The 25,376-nt window shown below is 53.5% G+C and overlaps 1 protein-coding gene across 3 annotated transcripts; it reads left to right on the top strand.

Annotated features, from left to right (window-relative positions):
* Window positions 1–5,238: 5,238 nt before the first annotated feature.
* Window positions 5,239–24,917, top strand: TENT5C (terminal nucleotidyltransferase 5C). Of its 3 annotated transcripts, XM_028154168.2 has the most exons (3): window positions 5,349–5,395; window positions 6,970–7,092; window positions 19,418–24,917. In XM_028154168.2, the coding sequence occupies exon 3, from the start codon at window positions 19,444–19,446 to the stop codon at window positions 20,617–20,619; it is 1,176 nt and encodes a 391-aa protein (XP_028009969.1). In that variant the 5' UTR covers window positions 5,349–5,395; window positions 6,970–7,092; window positions 19,418–19,443; the 3' UTR covers window positions 20,620–24,917. The 3 variants fall into 3 exon arrangements, with proteins under 3 accessions (XP_008145450.1, XP_028009969.1, XP_054567347.1); XM_008147228.3 differs by lacking the exon at window positions 6,970–7,092 and having other exon boundaries at window positions 5,239–5,395; XM_054711372.1 differs by lacking the exons at window positions 5,349–5,395; window positions 6,970–7,092 and adding an exon at window positions 6,237–6,259.
* Window positions 24,918–25,376: the final 459 nt, after the last annotated feature.

The following is a 25,376-nucleotide window of genomic DNA, read 5'->3' on the forward strand; positions in this document are numbered from 1 at the left end:
CGACGGTGCGCACGGGGCCAGGGCCTGCGCAGGGGTTCACTATGGCCTGTGACCAGCACGCACCTCCGTGGAGCAGGGAGGCTGATGGCCGCTCCCATTTTGGGGTGAGGAAGCCGAGACTCAGATCGGGGAAGCCATGTGGCAGGGATATAAGCCATCTGACCAAACCTCCCCCTTCCTGCAGGGACACCGTCAGGGAGGTGGCCAGGAAGGGGGTCCAGAGACATCCCTCAGAGGGGTGCAGCCAGCACAGCGTCCGCCCTCTTCCCTCTGGCAGTGCCACCATCGCCTTCTCCCCCTTTGTGGGCCCTGATCTTCCTCCCTTCCTGATGCCCTGGTGCCCCAGTGTCTCTGCTGTCAGAACTGTCCAAAGATCGAGCCCACTTTCTCCCCCCCCCTCCCCCGCGCATCAGATCTGACCAGTCCTTGGTTCATTCCTTCTGTGCTTTGCTCCAAATAAAACTTACATCTTTCGCCTGGCTGGCGTGGTTCAGTGGTTGAGCATCGACCTATGAACCAGGAGGTCACGGTTCGATTCCTGGTCCGGGCACAGGCCCGGGTTACAGGCTCCATCCCCAGCAGGGGGCGTACAGGAAGCAGCCGATCAATGATTCTTTTTTTAAAAAAATATATTTTATTGATTTTTTTTTTTTTTTTTTTTTTTTTACAGAGAGGAAGGGAGAGGGATAGAGAGTTAGAAACATCGATGAGAGAGAAACATCGATCAGCCGCCTCCTGCACACCCCCCACTGGGGATGTGCCCGCAACCAAGGTACATGCCCTTGACCGGAATCGAAGCTGGGACCCTTGAGTCCGCAGGCCGATGCTCTATCCACTGAGCCAAACCGGTTAGGGCTGATCAATGATTCTTATCATTGATGCTTCTCTCTCCTCCTCTCCCTTCCTCTCTGAAATCAATAAAAAATATATATTTTTTAAAAAACGTACACCTTTTTACTCCAAAACTAGTGTTCTTTCCGTACCACCCAAGACAAACAGCAGCTGGAAGAAGCCCGAGAGGAGACAGGGATTTGCAGCTGGAAGTTCTGGACGGAGCGGGAAGTGGGCCCTGCCTCGGCCCAGCGGAGCCCGGCTGGGAGGAGACGTGCCACGTGGAGGCTCCGGGCAGGCCCGCACGCGCTGTGCTGCTGCTGCGTTTCTCCATCCGAGCGCTCGGGACACAGGTTCGTTCAGTGTGTGGACCTCGTTGAGCTGTGCTCTTATGATCTGGATGCCATGCTCTCTGTGTCCACGTACAGCAATAAAAAACTTTGCTTAAAATCATTTTTAAAGAGATGTTTGGAACGGGGCATTTTAACAAACACTTAGCACGGTGATCCACCTAGAGATAGAGTCATACAAAGACTCCAGACTTAAAGGAACTTGGTAGATGAGGATCACCGGGCACCAAACAAGAGTGTTTTCTTGCCTTACAAAAAGGATTAATAATGGAATCTTGTATTTACTTATTCATTTGCTTCCCCATGAATTTAAATAAGCTTCTATGGAGACATAAAACTTCTTCAGGGTCATGGCCACACGGGAGGCACAACCTGCATTGTGGAGACTCTCCTGCCTTTGCGTTTCTTTCCTCAGCAATCCTAGGCGCCGATCAAAGCAGCACTCGGGACGCAAAGGTCCTGAAACCATTTTGGTTGGCTGTGCTCCCGCAGAGGCCAGAACTGGGCCAGGAGGCGGCTCCGATAACCTCGGAAGGACAGTTCCCATACGTGGTTCCACGGCCAGTGGGCAGTACCTGGCGACTTCCTGAAACTCCCCGCGCCAGGGTGCCACAGCTTTATGAGGTAGAAAGAACACTGTGTATTTTAAAAAACAACACACACACCCACACGCACAAAAATGGAAACAAAATTCTAGAAAAGTCGTCATGCCCCAGAAACAAAAAGGGGCCCAAAGATAAATGTATGCACACACATATGAAGAATGAATTTCTTTTCTGGCTCGTGGCTCTCCCCTCTTACCTACCACAAAATTGCCTAGTGGTCAGGAAGCTGGACAAAATTTTATCCAAACAAAGGTAGAACCAACCAACCCACGCTAGATCAAATTCCAGGTGAGAATTTCTGACCTGTGTTCTTCCCTGAGGCTACCTGTGCCAGTGGCATCCACGAGGTACTGAAAAAGTAGAAAGGTCCAAGGGCCAACGGAATATGATGACCGGCATTCATTTTAAGGTGGTTGTGTATCTGGATTTTTATGGACGATCTGGATTTTAAGTAACCAGTCACTCCTAACTGAATTTTTTTAGCAATTCACAAGACATTCACTATTCATTCAACAAAACTACCTGCTGATGGTGCTGAACTAAACTGTATACCCACGTGGGAAAAATAAATTGTGACCCCCAAGCTGCACAAAAAATTACTCTGAACGGAATCATAGACCTATGATTGAAGTTTAAAACAATCAAGTTCCTAGAAGAAAACTAATTAGATGCCCTCTGGACAAAGATTTTTTTAAACAGGACATTAAAAGTACTATTCATAAAAATAAGATTAATTAGATTTCTTTTAAAATAAGAAATTCTGTACATCAAAAGATAACATGAAGAGAATTAAAAGGAAGCCACAGACTGGGAGGAGATACCTGTAATCTTTGTATTGGACAAAGGACACACAGATCCGTATGACAGACAACCCCCCGAAAATGGGCAAAAGATCTAAACAGACATTTCACTGAAAGGATATCGAAATGGCCAACAAGCATCTGAATATTATTATTATTAATAATTATCTCAATATTATTATTAGAGAAATTTAAATCCCAATGAAATCCATACCCCCTTTTTTCAAGTAAACAAACTGACCATACCAGGCAAAGCTGTGGAGCAACTGGAAATCTCATGTCACTGGCTGGAATATAAATTGTTATATCACTTTGGGAAACTGTTTGGCAGTCTATCTAAAGCTTAATACGTGTATGCTCTATAATTCCACAATTCGATCCTGGGTATAAACGTAGGATGAATAGTGGGGATCTAATATACAGCAGAGCAATCATAGCTAATAACATTGTATTATCTACTTGAAATTTGCTAAGAGAGTTGGTCTTAAGCATTCTCACCACACACACACACACACACACACACACACACACACACGGGGTAACTATGTGAGGTGATGGATATGTTAATAGCTTGGTTGTGATCAATTCACACTGTATATCAAAACATCATGTAGTGCACTTTATTTTTTATTTTATTTTTTTATATGTTTTAATTGATTTTCTACAGAGAGGAAGAGAGAGGGATAGAGAGCTAGAAACACTGATGAGAGAGAAACATCGATCAGCTGCTGCACACCCCCTACTGGGGATGTGCCCAAAACCAAGGTACCTGCCCTTGACCAGAATCGAACCTGGGACCCTTCCGTCTGCAGGCCGACGCTCTATCCACTGAGCCAAACCGGTTTCGGCCATGTAGTGCACTTTAAATATATACAGTTTTTATCTGTCAAGTATACCTCAGACTGGAAAAAAGATTATTTGTAAGCAGCTTCATTCGTGACAGGCAAAACCTTGATGCAAGCCAAACATCGTCCAGTAGAATGAGTACATGAGTTATTGAATATTTATGTACTGGAATAAGACACTGCACTGGAAAAGAATAAGCCACTGCTCCATGCAGCAACGTGGACGCATTTCACAGGCACACTACTGAGTGTAAGAAGCCAGACCTAAAAGTACACACACTATGTAATTCACCCATATCACGTCCCAATATTGGTAAAACTCATATATGGCGAGAGAGGTCAGAACAGTGGTTACCCTCGTGGGACACTGGATGGGAAGGGGCATGGGGAAGCCTGAGAGTGCCAATGCCCTGATCTGGGTGGCAGTTACATGGGTGCACACACATGTAGAAATTCATCATTCCGTACACATAAGCTTTGTGCACTTGACTGAATTTACACCTCAAAAACTGAAAGTAAAAAAACTCACACAGACCATATAACCTGCGTACATGTCCTACAATATCACTGTGGCTTTTCTACGAGCACTCATACTGGCCTATCTCCTTGACCAGGAACCGCCCCTCCGCAGGGAAGGCATATATGTGAGAACTCTCTTTATCCTGCAGACACGGAGCGCATATTGCATATTCCTTTCAGGCGGCCGTGCAAGGGGTCGGTATGGAAACACCGCATCTGAAACGCAATCTTTCCTCCCACCCACCCAGTAGAGCATCAGTACAAGCTCCATCAATGTTTATTGATCAATAATGTTATATCCACAACACTGACCACACACCTTATTTGGGCATGCGCGAAGAGCTTCCCCTGCTCTCATTTCAGACTTATGTAACCCTACCGCGCTGTTCCCGGGTCAGTCCCACCGTCCAGGTGAGGCGATGGAGCCTCAGGGCGCAGCTGGTGAAGTTAGTGGCTCCAGGCCTTGCGGAGAGTCAGGTGGTGCATGGAAATCCCAGCCCAGGTTCTCTGGATGTAGAACCTGGACTCCAAACCACTCGCTCCGGAAGGAGGGGAGGCGTCCAAGTCCCGCCCGCACGTTATATAACACGCGCGGGGCCCGGGGACACCCGCCGCAGGGCTGGGGCTGGGGCGCGGGCCCGGCTTGGCGAGGGATTCCTCGAGCGAGGCCCGCAGCCCCACCGACTGCGCGCAGGTGGTTACCCAACGGCGCGGCCTCTTTCCCCAACGACCTGCAGCCGATTTGCCCGGGCAATCAGGAAGCCTCCCTCGGCTCGGAAACCATACTTTTTTTTCCCCCCGACTTCAAAACACACCCCGGAGGTAGGGGTGGGGGTTTCACTCCCCACTCCTGGAAAGAGAGAACCAACGCGCAACTTCCCGGGAAGCAGGAGGAAAACGGGCCTGCGAGGGAGCGGGACGGAGATGGGGAAAGCTGGGGGGTGGGGGGGGGGAGGAGTTGGGTGACAGGAGCGGCCGAGAAGAGCTTGGCGGAAAGTAGAGACGGAGGGAGTCCCAGCAACTCCGAAGTTCAGGGGGTGACCACGCAGCCCCTCTTATTGCGCCTGCGCAGTGCCCTTCTGGGGCACCCTCACCCCGTCCCACCGCCGAAGATTTACTCGTCTCTAGGCAACCATTCAGCCGAGAAGCCAATCAGAGGGCGCCTTTGGCCCGGCCCTCGCCGTCAGCGTCCAGGCGGAAGGATCCGGTGGGCGCTGGCTCCGCCCTGCCCTGCCCCGCGCTCCCCGGGGAGGCAGGCTTAGGGGCGGGGGCAGGGGCGGGGGCGGCGGGCGGAGGCGTGGTCAGGCCGTATAAGAACGAAGGGGGCGGCGGCCCGGAGGCTCACTTGGTGCCGCTGCCTGGGGGCCCTGGTGACCGCGCCGCTCCTGTCGGGGGGCTGCCCACGCCAAGGACCTGCGTCTGTCGTCTCCTCTCCCGCCGCTCAGGTGAGTCCAGGGCACCCCTCCTCCAAAGGGGCGAGGATGCGGCGGCTCCTGCGCGCTCTGCCCTCGGGGGTCTGTCCCGGCCGAGCGGAGCTCAGGTCCTGGCCGAGCCCCTGGGGGGCCGCGGGGGCAGGGGGGTGGTGCGGACAGGTGCCGGGACCGGGTGCCCCCTTCCCCCGCTGCTCCCTCCCTGGCAGCCGCCCTCCGCCCCCCGTCCCCGTGGGCCCCGGCGAGACGCTCCGAGACGGAGCTGCAACTTTCCAGAGACTTCGGCCCGGGCTTGGCCAACTTGGCGAGTTCCTGCTCCGCGCGCGTCCGGCGGGCTGCGCGCTGGCCGGGCGCCGCGCGGAGGCCGCAGGGTACGTGGTGGGAGCCTTGGGGCTCCGGCCCGGAGTCCGCCGGCGCCCCGGCGGCCCCCCTCCCTCGCGTGCAGCCTCTCGGGCTCGCACCTGCGCTCCCACCGGCGCGTCCGCCCTCCCCGGCCCACGCAGCGCGAATTCGAGTGCGGCGTTTTGGGGAAGCGCAGCTGGCAGGCGCCGCGGCCCGGGGGCTGGTATCAGGCTGGGGTGGCAGGGAGGGAGGGGTGCCCCCCCCTCCCCCAGGCCCGGTGCCAGGGCCCTGGCGGAAACCGCACACGTTTCTTGGACTCACACCAGCCTGTGGACACCGTGAGCGGCCAAGGGACCCAAGCGAGTGACTGGGGCGAATGCGCTCCTCTCGGAAACTTCTCGGGAACGCGGTGTCTGCGACCTGGTTCCGCCCCTTTCAGAAGTGAAACTTGCTTACTGCGTAGACTCTGAGCCGTGACAGGCGGTGGACTCGGCTAGCGGTGCCGCCCGGGGAGATGTCGCAGTTCGGATCGCGGAGGTGGGAGGGGAGGGGGAGGAGGGTGACGCACCTGGGCACAGGTTGGCAGCCTGCAGACTAGACGCCTCGGCGGGGCTCCCTGGCAGCGAGGGGGGCTTCACCCATCCTCGCTAGAACCTACGGTTAGGGCTGGACCCCGGGATCGGCTCAGCCCCCGCCCCTTTCCTTTCGGTTCGGAGTAGGAGGAAGGCTTCCGCGGGGTTGCTCGAGTCCTGGATTAGGGGGACCTGCTGCTTTTTAACTTTTGTTTTTTTTTTTGTGGAGTTATAACTTGCAAACAAGGCAGTGCTGGAGGTATCCGCGAAGCGTTCCGGGAAGGCTGTGTAGTCGTTCGTATGGTGACAGTTGGTTTTCAGGATATTTGGGAGGTGGGTTAGGAACCTGAACCCCCCCAGGAAGTGAAGGGAAGGTGATTAAATTCTCCTGGAGGGAGGCTCTGGGCTCGGCCCAGCTGCCCTCCGCGGGGGATGAGAGTGGCCATTGTTGGCTACACGAACCTTTCAACATGTGCAACTTGGCAAGGACTTGGCTAGGAAGGGAGCGAGGCAGCCAGGCGAGGGTGGTGGGAGCGCTTCCCCAGGAGAATTGTGCTGAGTCTCGAGTCCCCAGAGGTACCATTGGGGGGAGGGGGAGCTGAGCCCCGCACAGACTGCTCGCTGAAGCGGGTGGGGTGGAGACCAGAGAATGCTGACTTTTCTCTTCGCTTTCAGGGGAGCAGTCTGAGCCGCACCAGCAGGAATTCTGTCCTTTGCCATTGTTGTTTGTGAAGATGGAAAACTTATTATCTCGGGAGCCAAGCTTTTCCTTGAGATAACTGAAACTTGTGCCTTAAGGTATACCCCTCTCCGTAGAGTGCACTGGTTCTCCACAAGGAGTGTTGAGAGAGCAGCTCTGAGTATGCTGTGTAGGACTGCTCAGGGAGCTGTGGGGAGAGTCGCTTAAATATGACAACAAAAACAAAACCGCTTTTTCTCTGCCACGAGGCTTCTAAATCGTTGCCCCAGGCAACGGCCCCTGATTTCGTAAGGAACGTTAGTGTGTGCGTGTGGAGTTACACAGCCACACCCTTCGTGCGGACTCGCTTCCGAAGCACCTTCCTGGTCTCCAGAGATTAAGTCGGGGTAACTCTGAAGGGAAGGACTTGGCCCTGGGCCTGGTTGTCAGAATGAACGTGAGTTAGTCTAGCCCCAGGGGCTCCCCCTCCTTCCTCGGCTCTAGTCTGAGCTCCAGAAGCTCCAGGAAATCCCACCCCGAGTTGCAGAAGCTCCCGCCACAGCCCCTCTCCCCACGGTGCCCCCCTTAGCCTCCATGCCCAGAGGTCAAGGCCGGAGCAGACTGGGGACATTTTGCACCATCCACCAGAGGACAGAGAAGTCCTCATCCTTCCGAAAGTCCATGGAGCTGGCGGCAATAAAGATAACTTGGGGTGGACTGGAATGCCCCTGCTCTGCCAGTGACAACTCTTTTGGTACAGAATTAGAAAATGACTTTTTTTAAAAAAAACTGCTCATGTAAAGTAGTACCTTGTCTTCACCTTTGAAATGTGTGCACGGGTTCACTCACTAGAGAATGACAAGCCGTGAGCTCGGAATGGATGCGCTCAACCTTGCTTGCGCTGCTGAGGGAACTTGTGGAAGCCCCAAACTAGTTTGGGAGTTACAGTCAACTGTGCTTGGGTTTCTTGGTTTCACACCAGACGGGGCTGGATCTGTTGTGTGTGTGTGTGTGTGTGAAGGGGAAGCAATGCAGAGTCTGAGGTGTTACTTGGGATAAAATATTGCTCGGGTTAGATAAGGCTCATTGCTTTATTGCGTAGTCACTGAGGTAAACAAGGCAGTAGAGGGAAACAGGTCCTGCCTCGTGGTGCCTTGACGGTAGCATGTTAAGCTGCCATGCGCTATTATCATGAAGCAGACATCTGTGGGTAAAGGCATGCTCATGTGTTCACAGCCACTTGGCTACAGCGGTGCTGGTGACCTGCATCGGGGCTTCCTGGTCTCAGGCTTTTTTATTCTTCCACTGATGCCTTATAACAGGGGTCCTCAAACTTTTTAAACAGGGGGCCAGTTCACTGTCCCTCCGACCGTTGGAGGGCCGGACTATAGTTTAAAAAAATACTATGAACAAATTCCTATGCACACTGCACATATCTTACTTTGAAGTAAAAAAAACAAAACGGCAAAAACACCCGCATGTGGCCCGCGGGCCGTAGTTTGAGGACGCCTGCCTTATAAGGAAGTTCATATTTGTAGTTGAAATGGTTTAGAGGAAGCACCTTGGCACCGACTATGTCAGAAATCGCCCTGTGAATTGATTCGAGTGAATAGATTTTGGACAGCTGTCCCTGGGAGCTGCTCTAGAACTGTTTCAGAACTTCTTGGAACAACAGGAAAAAACTAATACGAAGAAACAATTGCTGGTGTTAAGCAGCTCTCCCCGTAGGATGTTTTCAGTCTCCGAGCCTTTTGGGGTCCTGGCCACTGACCCGCTTTAAGTGTTTGTTTCTTGGATGAACAGGGATTGAGCCAGTAAGTGGTTAAGTGCTTCCTAGGCCTGGTTTGTGCCAGGTGCCGAGGAGGCCGAGGGAACGGTATGTGGAAAGGCCTGGGACTGCCCCGGATGCAGGAGGAGCTGGGCCGCGGCGTGTCCTCCGGCAGGATGTGCACTCACTGTGGGCGCCCAGGGCAGGGCCCGGCACACACAGGCTCAGTGGGCGCAGTGCTTGCTGGCACATGGCGGCCCCTCCTCTCAGAGGGGGAGGTGCTTCTAGTAGGTGTGGTCCAGGTGGGCCAAGGTGCTGGAGCTGAGGGGATCCGAAGCTCCTACACTAAAATGCTGAGTGGTTCCTGGCCTTTTTCTAACTGGAGGCCTCAGGGGTATAGGTTTGGAGCTGGGAGGCTGTGACCACTAATTGGCCCACAGCTGAAACCCCTCAAGCTGTTAACTTGCTCCCTTCAGCATCTCCCATCCACCCCGCCCCGGGCCCCGGCCCCAGCACCCGCAGCCTTTCTCTCCCCACGTGCACTCAGTGGTCAGTTCTGCTGAATCTTCGTCTTTTGACTTGTTTGTTTTCCACTGCCTTCACTGACCTAGTTCAGGGCCCTGCAGACGGCAGCTCCATGAGAGCGGTAGTCAGCTCCTCTCCCTGCCCGCCCCGTTCTCCATCCCAAGCTCCTGGGTTGCTACCTTCATAACCTGCAGGCTGAGCCGAGCGTCTTGTCAGGACCTGAACCTTCCTGACCTCCTGTTTATTCTCGACCTCCTGCCTCTGAGTCTTCCCAGCTGCCCTGCCTTGCCTCCCAGGACACATGCTCGGAGGCTTCTGAGCTAACCCCATCTGAGGATCCCCTCAATCCCTGCCTCTCCTCTTAAATACTTAGTTCTGCTTTGTGCCTTACCTTCTACTCTTTTCAAATCTTTTCTTCAATTAGATACACACAGAATGTCCCATACCTGTCTCCGTATTGCCTCCCTGGAAACCCCTGTGAGGAGAACATCATCCATGCATCTTGAGCTGCTCCCACCCCCTTGTGTTGACATAGCCGCTGTCACCTGGCCTAGCCCTCAGGAGGGTGGGCGAAGGGGCAGTCCTCCACCTGGCCTGGCTGGCGACCCCTCACCCCAAACACACCCTGTCTGTTTGTCCCTGACCTGTGCTTGCAGTAGTGGAGAGGTGGGTGTGAGGACCTCCGTGGCCAGCGGACTGGGCGGTCCTGGGCAGTCCCGTCCCTCACGTGGATAGCGGCGAGGTAGCTGCGTAGGAGGCACACTGATCCAGAGCAGAGATGAGGGGCACCCGCTGAGCACCTGCGTGTCCAGGCGCTGGCCTGGGTCTCCCGTGCCCAGGCCCTCGGTGCCCTTGACCCTGACCTCCTCCCCGCTCTGAGGCTGCCGTAGCTGTGTCAACACCTGAGTTCTGGCCCTGGCAGCGCCTGGACCTCTTCAGGCCTCAGTTCCTTCATCGTAATAAGGACCATAGACCAGCACTGTCCAGTAGAAATGTGAGAGCCAAATGAAGCTTCTAGTCGTCACATTAAAAAGCAAACGTAAAAACATAACCAGGTGAAAATGATTTTATTTAACCCATCATGACCAATTTCATTTCCATTTAAAACGATACAAAACTATGGATGAGCTGTTTTGCTTTTTTTGTCTTGTATTGAATCCTTGAGATCCCCGTGTGTGTTTACATTCACAGAGCATTTGAATCTGGACTTGCCCCATTTCTAATGCTTAGCAGCCCCATGAGGTTGTGGGTACAATATTGGGCAGTGCCAGCCTCCACCATCTGCAAAAATGCTTGACTCGCCAATTCTGATTCTCCTTGTGTGGGAGGCAAGAGTTAACAGCACAGTTATGGAAGGAGAGTGTCAGCTAGGACATAAGCTCTACAAGGGCAGAGGTCTTTGTCTCATAAGCTTCTAGAACCGCACTGGGAACATAGCAGGCACTCACGTATTTGAAAAGCATGAAAGGAAATTCAGTCATGGTGGCCAACGCATTGATAATCATTCAACTGTGAATGAGGCCTGACCCTAGAACACAGGATGTTTGATTCCTGGTCCAGCATGCCTTACTTTGTTTTTCTATAGTTGAAAATACTCATAAGGTAATCAAAGAATTGCAGATCAAATCTGAGGGGGGCAGGGGACCAGGACTCCACAATTTATCAACAAATAAAATTTGAGACTGCGGTGGGAAATAACTTTCCAGTGAAAGGTTCTATGAGATGCCCAAGGACAATAGCACCTGGCGTGGTAAATGCTGATGTCATGGTAATTATCCTAGTGAGTTATAGTCATGGCTTGTGTGACTCCACACGTGGGCACACCAAAAGACAAAGTGAGGTGGCTTGGCTACCTGAAGCGCATTTGTTGCAGAAATAGGTACCGCCCCACGGTTTTGCCCCTTTACGTGAATCCCACCCCTTCACCCCGGATTTTGTACACATACCCACATCTCTGTTCTTAGCAGCATTTAGAATGTGGTCAGAGGGATCGCTGAGCCTGCTGCCATGCTCAGACCCGGAGGTCAGGTAGCTGCTACGCAAAAGCTAACTCCAGGGAAGGATCTGTGCAAACTAAAACCTGGATGGAACTTCGTGCGCGATTGGCATCGCACTGAAGTGGAGGCCAGCTCGGGCGTAGACATATGTGAGGGGGTGCATATGTGTCTAATGTATGTGAAGTGCATTTGAGCATCAGGGAACGGCTCGTGCCTTTCCTGAGAAGGCCCAGGGATGCTGGTGGTGACCAGACTGCTAGGGGACCGAGGACCTGCTTTGCACAGCTGACACCTCACCAGAGCTCTGAGCTGGAGAGCTGGATGGTAAAGTCGCCTGTGGAAGCAACCCGTGGTCAAACCTGGAGGCTGTCGGCCCTCCAACCCTGTGGGTGCAGGTAACCTCGGGCATCCTCACAGGAACCGTCTCCTGCTAGAGATGGCCCTGGTTGCCCGGTCTAGTCAGTCTCTAAAACAGTATGGCCAGCTCTGGGCATCTCTTCCAGTGAGTTCCGACCAGTAGCCTCTCTGACTTAGAAAGGGAGTGGGCCACCCAGTAGCAACAAGGATTAGTTCCATTTCAAGTTGCGTAGCTAGCACTTAATAATGCTGACACCTTGGAAAAATCAAGGCTTCTCTGCTTGGCTTCCATCGAAAGATGTCTATGTTCCGACCTTGTTAATATCTGCATTTGCAGCCATTTCCGCAGATCCCTTTGCGCCCTGGAGGCCTGCGGTGTCCGTTATACGTGGGCCGTGTTTTGATTCTGTTTGTGCTGTTGTGAAGCCCGGTGTTATCTCCCCGACCACGCTTGCTGAAGCACCCTATTTTGACTGACGGGATGAGCTTTCTGTTTCCAGTCTCCTCAGGGCGGGGTCTGTGGACAGAGCCCGGTCCTCGATAACCACGAAGACTGCGTGTTGGCGTCATCGGGGAGGAGGGACTTGGGAGGGAAGGACTTGGTGCAAAGCAAGGCGCCGGCCCAGGCCCGTCTCGGTCTCCAGCGCAGGCAGCGTCGGGCGCTGTGGGAATCTGCCCGAGCTTTCCGCCCCGGTGCACTAACTCGTGTTAAGAGGCCAGGAGGATGCTGATAACCCTGAGAAAATAGATTGAGACCTGAGTGTGACCAGGGGCCCAGAGTGAGAAAACACCATCTGCGGGTTTGTTGTGTCACTGACTCAGGAATGTTTGCTCTGGGCACAGCTCGGTGGCCCGGGGCAGCTATTGGAACCGAGGGAGAATGTGTTTGTGGGTGTTTGCATGGGCAGCTGTAAACAAAACTTCGTGGAAAAGGGAAACAATATATTTCATTGTCCTTTTCATAAACAAGGCATTATTTTACCTGGTCCTATTGCCTTGGGCCGTCTACTAATGTAAACGTTCAGTCCTGTGCGTTAGACACAGGTGTGCCTCGGATATCTGGAACTTTCTAATGTGCTTGGGGGCAGTGGCGAAGGCTCCAGAATCCCCTCTCCTCCCTGCGGTGGGGCCCAGGCCCTGGTGAGGGGCTGCAGCCAGCAGACAGACAAAGGGCTCGCTCAGGCTTCCCCGGGTCCCAGATAACTCCTGGCCTTCACCCGTCTAGGAATTCAAGGAGTCAGGGAGGTTTGCGCTTCAGAAGGCCACCTCCACCTTGGCCCCCGCTCTGCCCCCTCCCGCCCGCTTATCGGCCGCTGCACATATCAAGCCATGGCCGTCCCAGGGCCTGCTGCTTTCCTCAGGACGGAGGACCCTCAGGGTCACCCTGGATGCCGGTGGGAAAAGAGGCAGGTGTCCAGTCCCAGGTTCACTGCGCACATGTGCACTCTGTGCCAGGCTGCTTCCGCCTCCTCCCTCCTGTGCGGCCCCCCGCCCCGTCCCTCCCCCGTGGGTCCTGCTCACTCTTGCCAATGGGCCGCCTTGTCCCTGCAGCTCCAGTCGGGTTGTTTCCTTGTCTGCAGGGAGTGTCCTGTCCTGTAGGTGGGCCGTCCCGGTCTTCCAGCCCCCGGACCGAGCCCTGGCGGTGGCCGCTTTATGCTGTGAGCAGAGCAGGTGCCTTAAGTGCCCAGAGACGTAAGGGTCGGCCCATCCCTGCAGTCTCCCTCCTGCGGTCACTTTCTCTTCCCGATGCCTGTCCCGCACGCGGACTGCCCAGCTCCCTCCCCTCCTGGGTCCTCCCTTCCGCACCTGCTTCGTCTGAAATCACTGCCTTTCCCCCCAGCCAGCACCCTCGCGCTCCCTCAGGAGAGGACCCTGGGCCTTCCTCTCCACTGTTCCTTTATCACAGCGTTAGCATCACGGTTAGAGTCTCTATGCGTAATTACATTCAGTTCTGGTGGCTGGCCTCACTGCACCCCCCCCCAAATCCAGGATGGGTTTGAGGGGTGCAGTTCAGTTCTAAATGCGCTGTCCTGCTTTCAGCACCTGCCACCTGACCTTCCCCAGGGGGCTCAGCACACCTTTCCCTCCGTCTGATAGGAAACCTTCCCACCTCCCTCCCCTCTCCCGCCTTCTTCCCCTTTCCTGCTTCCCGCCCCCCTCCCTCTTGCTGTCCTCTACTTTCCTACACCGACCTGAGCAGATAGCTTGTCTTCAAAGCCCTCCCCGCCCCCAACACATACACCCACGCACCACCTCCAGGGAGCCTCTGAAGCCCCATTTCTGCCGCTTCCCCCTGGGGAGTCCCTGGGCAGTAGCTTTGCGGATCCTCTTTGTGCCCAGTTTTCTGTCCCTAAAGGGGACGGATACCTTCGTATCTCCCGCACCAGGGGTATTGAAGGGGCGATGGGGTGGCCCGCACAGAGCCCTGCAGCAGTGTCTCCCGCATCTGGGATGTTGTCAGATAGAGTTTGATGGCTCAGACGAGGACACCTGGCCAGACATCTGGTCACATGGGTGTCCCCTGGCCATGGCTGTGCCACACGGAGCCCCGGAGGGCCCCGCATCTGTCACGCCTGCTGGAGTCAGAGCAAGTGGTAACGTGACCCGGGGAAAGGAGAGGCAGGTTAGTGAGAGGCTCAGTGATGCAACAGCTGACGCGCATCCCCTGAGGGGGGCGTTCCCACAGCGCATGGTGGGCAGTGCATCACCCCCACGGTGCCTCTGTGCCCTCGGGCCACCTGGGGGTCCTGAGGGGACCGCGCCTCTGCGCAGCCGGAGTCCGCTCTGCGCCGGCCCTGCAGGGTGCCGGACTCGGGCTGTGGCTGTCTCAGCGTGTGGTGGGCCCGGGCCAGGGGCAGGCAGGTGCCACCGTTTCGTGGGTAACAGGAGCTGCTCTCTCCTGTGTCAGGGCCAATACAGTCTGATTTAGAAAAGATCACGTTAGCAGCAGCGAGAACTGGTGGAGGTTGTCACCAGTTCCAAGACTCAGAACACAGGCTCCAGAGCTGGGCAGCTGGGGACAGGCCACCCCGTCATCCCCGGTCCTTAGCCCTGAGTCGTGGGAAAGGGGTGAGCGTGAAGTGCGGACTGACGGAGTGGCTCAGACCAAGTGCTCTTACACGGGCCTCTCCACACCTTCCTTTTCCAGGAAACGAACAGGCCCAGACGTCTCCCTGCTCAGCCAGCTGCGGGGGGAGGTGGGGAGGTGTAATGAGGCGTCCTGCCCGCCCCTGCCACTTCTGCTTACGTTCTCCAGGCTTCCGTGTGCACGTGTCCTCTGTGTGGACAGAGGAGAGTTTGTGGAAGGTGCCAGCTCGCTGCACAGGTCCCCTCAGCCGGGGGCCAGGGCCAGCAGGTGTCTGCTCTGCGCACACACCTCCAGGGGCCCGCCCCCAGGCTCGGTCCGCTGCCCACGGCCGGGCTCTCACCTGGGCTGGACAGTGTTCCCAGGAAGGCCCAGGCTTTTGAGGAAGCAACCAGCAGCACTGAGAGGGAAGTTCGCCACCAAAGGAACGCTGCAATGCGTTTGGCTTTCTTTTGTATTTTAATCCTGCAGCAGGGGCAGGTGGGGGTGTGGCTCGGTGGTCTCTGGGCCGGGCGAGGGGCTGAAGAGAGCTGCAGTATTCCCATGGCAGCTGCACAGGCGTCCCTAGGGCTTGCCCGCTAACTATCACAGACCCGGACTTGCATACGCACCGGCCTTCCCTCAGGGAGGCGCGTCTCCGCACACACTGAGAATGCTGGACAGTGTCTGTCTCCCGTGCCAGTCACAAGTAGGAGTCAGTGTCAGTTTGACCTGCGTCTTTGACCTTGAGACCTGGAAGTGCTATACATGTTCTAGGCGCTCTCACCTCCAGCTGTTCCCCTGCCTGCCCGCCTTGAGTACCCTCACGTTTGCTGGGATCTACTAGCAGATTAACTATGGAGCAGGACTAGAAATTGCTTTTTTCTCCCTTTAATGGGCTCAGACACGGTTTTCAGGTCATCCTGCACGGAGTGGCTCTGCCCCAGGCAGGGGGGAAGCAGACATAAGTTAGACATGGCCTGTCCTCGGGGGGCTTGGGTCCCCCTTCCGGCTTCCTTGGGCTGTTCCCTCCCGTTTCTGTCGCTACCTCTGCAAACCTGTGTTCTTTTCCTGTGTGCAGTCTACCCTCTGTCACAGCCAGGTGATGGAAGAAAGGGGTTCAAGGGTACCCAGGAGAGCTGTTCATTGTGAGTCAGACACGAAAAGATGGAATAGCTGGGTCATCCTCACCCTGGAAAGGTGCCTGAATTTTCAAATCCATGAGAAATCACGGTTCCTGCCCTTCCCAGTGCCCTCCGTGCAGAATACAGGGAATGCTTCCCGGGCAGCGAAAGGAAAATCTAAACACTTCCGTCGGACGTTGCCAGGCTTCAAATTAATTTCTTTTCACTGTTTTGTGAGTTTTTGAACTAGAATTTGCCTTTAATCAGGGCCTTTCATGAGCTGGGAATGTGTGTTTCATGTGATTCTTTCATATGGGGATTATACCAATGTTGATTCGTGTGGTTAATTAAAATGAAAACTGTTTCACTAAGCTCCGGTGTGTTCTCTAAGCATTAAGGGTCCATGACCTGGATTTATTAGTAATGCCAATGTTTGTCTAAGTGACTGGAAAATGTACTTCTGATCTTTGGAATTGCTGGGATTGGTGAGGGAAACAAAGGTTTCCTTGCTAGTGGGATCAGGACCGCATCCCGGGTTCTCCAATGAGCTAAGCAGCCATCGGAACCCAGCCTACGTCTGCGCCTTCCGTAGCTGGGTGCCTCTCTGAGTCATGGGAAATGGGAGGAGGAGACACTGCACCACGGACTTGGTGTCTGTCGTGTCCCACACTGCGCTCATGCACAGACGACTAAGTGAGCTCCATTACTCGCGAATGGGGCAGAAGACATTGGAGAAGCCAGCCCCAGGCATCGGACAGTCTTGAACATGTTATTGCATTTATTAAGGTCCTTGCCCCTGCAGCTAATAATCAACATAACTGTCTTGTGAGGGTGGCTATCATGTGTCTGAAATGAGAAACAGCAGTTCTTACACAACTACAAGAAACGTATTTGGGTAACAAACGTAGAATGAAACTAGATGAGATGGCTTATCCGTTACTTTGTAGTGTGGTTTTTTTTGTTTTGTTTTGGTAAACAGTAGGCATCTTCTTTTACACAGAACATAAGTAGAAGCGTGACTGAAAGCCACCCTGGAGGAGAAATGGTCTCCCCTCCCCCGCCCACGCCCTGGAGATCAGCACTGAAGGCTCGGAGGGGTAGCTTCTACATGTATTTGACTTTGGCACATGGATATGGGGGTGAGGAGGAGGGGACAGAATAGGCAGTGAAGGAATTCAGTACGGTAGCAGATGAGTAGAGGCTGATGGGGGAAGATTTTAGAACACGGATAATAAGATTTTAGCTTTTTTTCCAACTAACACATGTCTAGGTTCTAAATTCAAAAGGGATAAAATACATTTTTCTTCGTCCTCTGTCTGCCAGCTTGTGGTGGTATTTGGTGTGGGCTGAACTGCGTGTCCTTCCAGACGTTCAGATTGCATAAGCATAGACGTGTACTTATGCACACAGTTTTGCACTTGCTTTTCTGTTAATAAATCTTGATGAGCATTTCATGTTCATTCAGCGAGAGCTGTCACGCTTCTTTCGGACAACTGCATGGATTGGTACTTGTAGCTTTATAAATAATTCTCCAAGTTTTGTACATAATTGCAGGCATGTCCATGGGATAAAACCCCAAGTAGACTTCGTGGAAATAGAACTGCGGTGTCCAAGGATATGGCCACTGCAAACTGAGAATGCTAGAGAGAACCCCGGGCATGTACCCAAGGTGACTTGCTGCTGGATCTTTGCCGATCTGATAGGGCAGACGGATACACTGAAGTCTTCATCTGCCCATCCCTTTAAGGGAAGGTTGAATGTTGTGCATCTGAGCCACTGTCCATGCCCTTTAACCCTTCTTCTATTAGGGTTGAAGAATTTCTCATCTGTAGAAGCTTGTTATTCATTAAGGAAATGAATATTTGCCTAATGTTACAAATATTTTTCTTTGTCTTCTGACTTCTTCCTGGTGTTTTCACCATGTAGAACTTTAATTTTTATATAGGCAAATGTATCGATTTTTGTGACTTTGGGGTTTTATATGATGTAGAAAGGATACCGTGTTTTTTTCCTAGTACTCTTAGGGTTCCATATTTTATACTTAAGGTGTTTTCTTTTAGTTAATACTATTACAGATGTCCCCATTTTTCCCCCTTTTCCCACCTCCACCCAGACCCCGCCCTCCCCTCCTGGCCCTCAACACATTGTTGTCTCTGTCATGGGCTATGCATACATGTTCTTTGGCTAATCTCTTCACCTTCTTCCATCCAGTCATTCCCCTGTGACATTTGAAGTCTGTCCCATGTATCCATGCCTCTGGCTCTGTTTCACTTGTCAGTTTATTTTGTTCATTAGTTTCCACATATAAATGTGATCACATGGTGTTTGTCTTTCTCTGACGGGCTTATTTTGCTTAGCATAATCCTCTCCAGGTCCATCATTGCTATCTCAAAAGGTAAGAGTTTCCTCCTCCTTACAGCCACGTAGTATTCCAGTGTGTGAATGTACCACATTTTAAAAATCCACTCACCTACTGATGGGCCACTTGGGCTGTTTCCAGATCTCAGCGGTTGTAGATAACACTGCTGTGAACACAGGGGTGCATGTATTGTTTCTGATTGGCTTGAGGAGAGGTGCATAAAGGCCAGAGGGACGTGGCCAGGCCGTGGCTGCGTGCTGCCTCTGCCCCTCGATTCCAGCCTCAAGCTCGTGTTGCCTTTCAGTCGTCTTGTGTCCCATCCCCATAAGTGGTCTTCCTGTTCACCCCAATCAAAGGACACTTCTTCCTCCTGCCCTCCGAGTACATTTTCTGTCTGTCAGACCCACCTTCTTAATGACCAGCTCCTGGAAAGCTCGGTTCACTCTGTCCAGTGGCGCCCCAACCCTGACAACCACCCCATTGGTGTGAGCGCCATAGGCAAGGCAAGGATCCCTGGCCCCAGGGCAAGACTGACAATGCAAGCTGCCTCCTCCTCAGACAGCGCCAAGGTGCTGGTTTTCAAACCACCGCTGGAAGATGACGCCCCCCTGAGGAAGTTTCCCACGGGCTGTGCGGGCCTCCTGGCGGGCAGAGCTGTCCCCGCACCGCTGGCCTAGCCTAACAGGACCTCAGGGCACTGCCCCTGATGGGACTGACCCCACTCCCTCCTCGTGGGCAGTTACAGCCCCGACTTGAGAAGTCATCTGGTCACGGGGTGAAGGAGGGCTTTCCTTGGGGCTCCTGTGTGCTGTGTGCGGCATTGGTAGCAACCAGTTAAGATGCAGTTGGGGAGCAGGAGAGGTAACGTCCACAGAAAGCAAGGACACTTCGCCCAACCTGCAGGCCCTCTACTAACTAATGATGTGCTCAGGCTGCTTGGTGCAGAGTTTGTCTCCTTCTCGTCACAAACCAATCCAGTCCACCCTCCCCGCCCCCACTCAGACCGAACAAGCACTGAGCAAAGCTGTGAAGCCATCCGGTGTGGGAGAGGGCCCACGTGTGTGCTTTGTCCGTACTTCCTGGAGACACTGTTCTGTATGTACTTCAGTCCTCACAGCAACACCCGGCAGTAGGTGCCATGTATCCCTGTTTCACAGGAAGTGTTCAGAGAAACATCACCCCTGAGTCCCTGGAGCTGCTTTGCCACGTAGACATGAACCCTAACTCTGTTTCTCACCCCCCACTTTCAGTTTCCCTGGCAAGAACGTCCCCCACGATGGCAGAGGAGAGCAGCAGTCGCGGGGACTGCGCGTCCTGCAGCGTGCTCAGCTGGGACCAGGTGAGCCGGCTGCACGAGGTCCTGAACGAGGTCGTGCCCGTGCACGGGCGAGGCAACTTCCCCACCTTGGAGATCACCCTGAAGGACATCGTCCAGACCGTGCGCGGCCGCCTGGAGGAGGCAGGCATCCAAGTGCAGGACGTCCGTCTGAACGGCTCTGCCGCTGGCCACGTCTTGGTCAAAGACAACGGCTTGGGCTGCAAAGACCTGGACCTCATCTTTCACGTGCCTCTTCCCACCGAGGTAGAATTCCACCTGGTCCGGGACGTGGTCCTGTGCTCCCTCCTGAACTTCCTGCCGGAGGGCGTGAACAAGCTCAAGATCAGCCCGGTCACCCTGAAGGAGGCCTACGTGCAGAAGCTGGTGAAGGTGTGCACGGACACCGACCGCTGGAGCCTCATCTCCCTCTCCAACAAGAACGGGAGGAACGTGGAGCTCAAGTTCGTCGACTCCATCCGGCGCCAGTTTGAGTTCAGCGTGGACTCCTTCCAGATCATCCTGGACTCTCTGCTCGTCTTCTACGACTGCTCCAGCCAGCCCATCTCTGAGCACCTGCACCCCACGGTGATCGGGGAGAGCATGTACGGGGACTTCGAGGAAGCCTTGGACCACCTGCAGAACAGGCTGATCGCCACCAAGAACCCCGAAGAGATCCGGGGCGGGGGCCTGCTCAAGTACAGCAACCTCCTCGTGCGGGACTTCAGGCCCACCGACCAGGAGGAGATCAAGACGCTGGAGCGCTACATGTGCTCCAGGTTCTTCATCGACTTCCCGGACATCCTGGAGCAGCAGAGGAAGCTGGAGACCTACCTTCAGAACCACTTCGCCGAGGAGGAGAGGAGCAAGTACGACTACCTCATGATCCTGCGCAGGGTCGTGAACGAGAGCACCGTGTGCCTCATGGGGCACGAGCGCAGGCAGACCCTGAACCTCATCTCCCTCCTGGCCTTGCGCGTGCTGGCCGAACAGAACATCATCCCCAGCGCCACCAACGTCACCTGTTACTACCAGCCGGCTCCGTACGTCAGCGACGGCAACTTCAACAACTACTACGTGGCCCAACCTCCCGTGACCTACAGCCAGCCCTACCCCACCTGGCTGCCCTGTAACTAACCTTGAGACCTGAGGGTTTTCTCAGTGGGAACCCCCAGAGGGCAAGGGCTCTCAGGTAGGGGAGCCTCCTTCTAGATGTAGGTGTTTGGCTTTTAAAGGGGAACTCAGCTCTGGTTTTGCTTTTTTTTTTTCTTTGTGGACCCATTGGAATGGGTCTGCAGTGTATCATGAGCCAACCCTGAAGGGACCCGGTGTTGCAGTGCCACTTTGGAAAATGCTGTAGGAAGTATGGCCTATCCACTTCTTTTCAAGACAGACGCCAACACGTCACGTCCCGAATGGCAGTGCAGGGGCCAGAGCTCTGTGCGGTCATTGGGACTGGGGACCGCGTGGGCAGCCGACGAGAGGGGCGAAGCTGCTCGTCTCCCTGGAGCCTGGAGTAGGCTGTGCTGGCCCTCGCTCGCTCGCTCGGGATTCTCAGTGACATGAAAGTTGTGCTGATAGTCTATTTTCTTGTATCAGCTTTAGCTAGGCATGCCATTGTAAACACGAGGGTGCTCCTTTTTGTTCAGAGGACTACATGGTTTATGTTTATTCCCTGTCAGCAGAGCTGAGGATTGCTTTCATCAATAAACCAAAGCCAATCGCTGGAGAATCGAGGTCTGGTTGGAAGTGGTATATGGTTTAGATGCTGTGCTATCCTGAGGAATTGTGTGAGATATTGCTGAGGAAAAAAGAAAAAGGAAAAAAAAAAAAAAGGCCTTGTCGTGAACTATAACTTGAAAACAAAATAAAATGTGGAACCTAATGTTAAAATAGAATTATGGTGGTGGTGGGGGGGTGATTGTAAATAGGAAACATGAATGTTCCATTTTTTTTTTTTTCTTTAAGGAATTCTCTGGAATGACACTTCTCGTTTCCTCATCAACTCATCACTTCTGTTTTTCTCTTCCTGAGACGAAGGGTTGTGTGTCTAGGGTCATGGTGGTGACTGGCGTGTGGGGGTCTCCCACGCTTTAATTGGAAACCCACTTTGATCACATTCCAAGTATGACAAGCTGTTCTGTTCTGGAGTACTTGGGCTGATTTTTTTGTTGTTGCTGTTTTTCAAAAGTAGAGATTTTTCTCCTCCAGGTTTCGTTGGACAGCAAATGAATTCAGGAATTCCCGTAGACCGGCGTGACCTGTGGGAGGACCTGCCCTTGTGGGCGGAGTTCTTTGGCTCTCAGTTGCTTTAGAATGAACTGCTGTCCCCACGCCGCGCTGTGCAAGGGGAGGTGGTGGAGCATCAGGTGGGGGCTGAGCGTCCAGCCAGGCCTGGTGTGCACCAGCCGAGCGGAGGCCCCTGACAAGGATCGATTCTGGTGTGCCTGGGGAAGGATTGAGTGAATCAAGAATAATCTTCCTTATTCCGGTAGATTTGACCAGACCTGTTTGTATTCTGCACTTTAGAAGGAAAACAGTATTAACCTCTAGTCTAAAGCAAGCTTAGTCAGTGGGAGAGTTCCAGGCTGTTGCTTTCCCAGTAGATTAAAGAAGGGATTTTGTGTGTTGAAACGTTATGTACGATCTCTTAGCAAGCATCACTTCAGGGTGTCAAGGGCAAAGAAATTCAATATTGCCAGCCAGCCTGGTTTCTAAAGTGATTTAATCTAACCTTGTGGTCCTGATGTTAAATTTCTCCCGTGGCCAGAAAAACCCGAAACCCCGAGTGATTGCTTTCTCCTTGCTTTAATAAGCAGTGAAGTTACCTTGATGCAAAAATGCTTTATAGAAAAGGAGTGGTTTGCCTTTTTCTGAAGATTGTATTGTCAGGTGTTTTGTTTTGTTTTCTTCTAGAATGTGATGTTTTGGTCCTCTTAAAACAGATGAACCCCAAGGCTTACCTGGTCTCCAGGTTGTGCTGTGTTAGGTGGACAGGAGCCACTTCTTAGGGTAACCAGCTCCTGTTTCCCTGGGTGCCAGTCACATGTAAGTTCACTGGCTGTGAGTCAAGGCCCATCGACATTGGAGGGGCGGGGGCGGGGTGCTTCAGTGTGAAAAGGGGGACAATGAAGACTTTAAAAACAAGGCGGTCATCCATGGTGGTCAGATGGCAGCATGTTTGCCCCCAAATGGCAGATCTGCTTAACCAGATGTTAACTGTGACGAAGCTGCCAGCACAAGCCCTTGCAAACAGGAGTCAGTACTGCACGCACCCAGGAGGCTTGGGGACGGGGCGGAAGGCTCCCGAGGAAGGTAGGGCCGGAACCCCACCAAGGAATTACATTTCAGTGTGGCCTTGGCGTTCTTTCTGCTCATTGTTTTTCCTAGCTGGTACTAGTCCTTCTTTGAGGGGAGGCACAGAAGATGCTAGAAATTCCCAGCCCCCCCCAGTTCTTGGCCACCCCTGCAGGACGGCCGGCTGGGTACAGTCTCTTCACCTGGAGTCTCAGGCAGCCCGGCCGCTTTGGAGTTTGAGAGGAGTTTGTTGGAGAGCCCCCAGGGGGGAAAGCTGCAGGGACCCTGGGTTTGCCTGCCTCAGATCAGCCCGGGGAACCTTGGGCTCCAGTGTCTGGAAATTCCAGCCGCAGCCTGCCTTTCGTGCTGCTCACAAGCACCAGGCACTCTGAACTCGCTCTGGGCCCAGCGGGTCTTCTCTGCGTGTTGAGTAACATGAAACTCGGCAGCGGCCAAGGGCACTAACGTTCAAGTGCAAGTTCTCCGTGCATTTCAGCAGCCCCCTTGGCTCCTGGGGACAGCTCTCCGAGGCTTCCTCCCGGCTGCTGCAGGGAACCAGGCTGAGCAGCAGGGATGAAAGCAGGAGCTCTCCCCTGTGCTGGCAGAAGGGCACGCACTAAGTTCCTGGCCCTGCGCTTCCGTCTCCCCTCAGACCTCACCTTGGCAGGGAGACGCTCTTCCGCACTCCATAACTCCAGCTCGGAAACTGAACTCCCTATCACCACCACCTTAAATCAGGGTTCCTGCCGACAGCCTGTGGGCTGTGGCCGGAGCCACACCCGGGGGCCTGGCAGATGGGGGAGTCGGGGAGGAGCAAAGCCGGGTTCCTGATATAGGGCAGCGAAAGTGGTTTGGCATTTAAGGTTTTTTTCCCCCCAGTTTGACTTTTCCCCTGGAGATTTGAGGTATCGGTGAGCTGCCTGTGAACCTGTGTGCTTTCTGCGTGGGTTTGTGTGTCTGTGCGGTTTTGTTTTGTGACGATGCATTAATAAACAAACGGCGAAAGCCCCGCACTGCGTGTCCCGCACCCTCTCCGCGGGCCCTGGCCCCTTCCCTTCCGGTGGGGAGGATTTGAACTAGTACCGCTTTCTTAACTGCGGGAAACGGTGCCAATCAAAAGCAACTTGCCGACTCTGGGAGTACCTCCTCTCTAGTGAGCCTTCTGGGACGGGGGCCTTGTTTTAGGGGGCAGCTATTCTGAGCTTCACTGTTCTCTTTCAGAAAACAAATGGCAGTTATCCAGGTGTGAGGAGAGACCCCAAAGCTCACCTGTGCCGTTACGTCTGGGGTGTCAGATTGGGGCTCCACACTAGGGCGAACCCTTCCGGGGGGCGGGGTCAGTGAGGTGGCAGAACTTTGAGTTGCCAAGGTTACATTTGTACCCTTAACCTGGCAGAGACCAGAATGTCACAGCTGACTTTGGAACATACTCAGATCCAGCCGGTGCCATTCAGAGGACCAGGGGAAGTGTGTGTGTGTGTGTTTTGGGGGGTCGGGGGGGGGGGGCAGCCGTATATTTAAAAAGACCTGGCAACTTTTCAGGATTATTTGTGGAGACTGCCAAGGTGAGGATCAGGAACGAAAATGCTTTTTTTTGTGTGAGTTCAAGTTCTAAATCTTGTTGACCTATCACTTACCAAAAAATAGGTTAAGTGTCAGCAAAAGAAATGCTTGGATTTTTGCCTGGGCTGGTGAGAGTTGGTGCAAATTTTCATGTTTGCATAGGAGGTGAGGAGACCATCCACCAAAGAGGAAGTCGTTAAATAACATGGATCTGTGGGTGTTTTAAAACTCCAAGCCATCTGGATTTTTTTTTTTTTTTTTGCTTTTTTTTTAATGGATTTAAAAAAAACTGGTTTAGGAAAATTGAGAGTTTATATCCCTTAACTTCCAAATTCATGTAGGTAAAAGTAAGACACCCATTAGACTAAATTGAAAGTTTTCGTTCCTCTAGATTTGCATAACCTTGGAAATGTTAATTTGCTAGTGGTGCCTAGGATGGGTGAGGTTTCCTCTCTGGTGTAATGGTCGCTGACCTTCCTACGTGAAGCAGGTAAAGTCACTTGTCAATGCAAAATGTATTAGAACTTGATGAAATAGCGCTTTGAGTTTGAGAAATAAACGTATATTTAAACACACACCTGGTCCGTTATGCGACCTGACTGCTCAGTTCTTTGTGTGTCTCTTCGGCGGGGAACTTATTTTAGGTTTCCGGGAAGACGCTGCGTGGGGGTGGGTGGTTGTCGAAAACAACCCTGGGTGCTGCTCCGAAGGATGGTGCTTTCTCGGGGGGGGGGGGGGGGGGGGGGGGGGGGGGACGCACGTTACCTCGGGGCGCACCGCTCCCTTCCCAGCTGGACTCTTCTCCAAGGCGCCCGACTGATGAAACCGAGCCTGGTGATGGCCCGCAGCCCTCAGCGGATGCCCACGCCGCTGGTGTGGTCTTGGAATCTCCCTTCACGGCACCTTGTTGGATTTCGTGCTAAAAGCTGGGTGGGTCTGAGCTTGACCTTGGCCCCAAACCCCTCTCAGTAAGAGCCAAAATAACTTTGCTGTATACCACGGCGACCGTGGTTTCTTCACATTTTAAAGGAAGT

The sequence above is a fragment of the Eptesicus fuscus genome, chromosome 22 (genome assembly GCF_027574615.1).
Source record: "Eptesicus fuscus isolate TK198812 chromosome 22, DD_ASM_mEF_20220401, whole genome shotgun sequence".
In the NCBI taxonomy this organism is placed as follows: domain Eukaryota; kingdom Metazoa; phylum Chordata; class Mammalia; order Chiroptera; family Vespertilionidae; genus Eptesicus; species Eptesicus fuscus.

What these genes read in the sequence shown, in the direction of transcription:
- TENT5C (XM_008147228.3), top strand. Translation starts at nt 19,444, where the DNA reads ATGGCAGAGGAGAGCAGCAGTCGCGGGGACTGCGCGTCCTGCAGCGTG.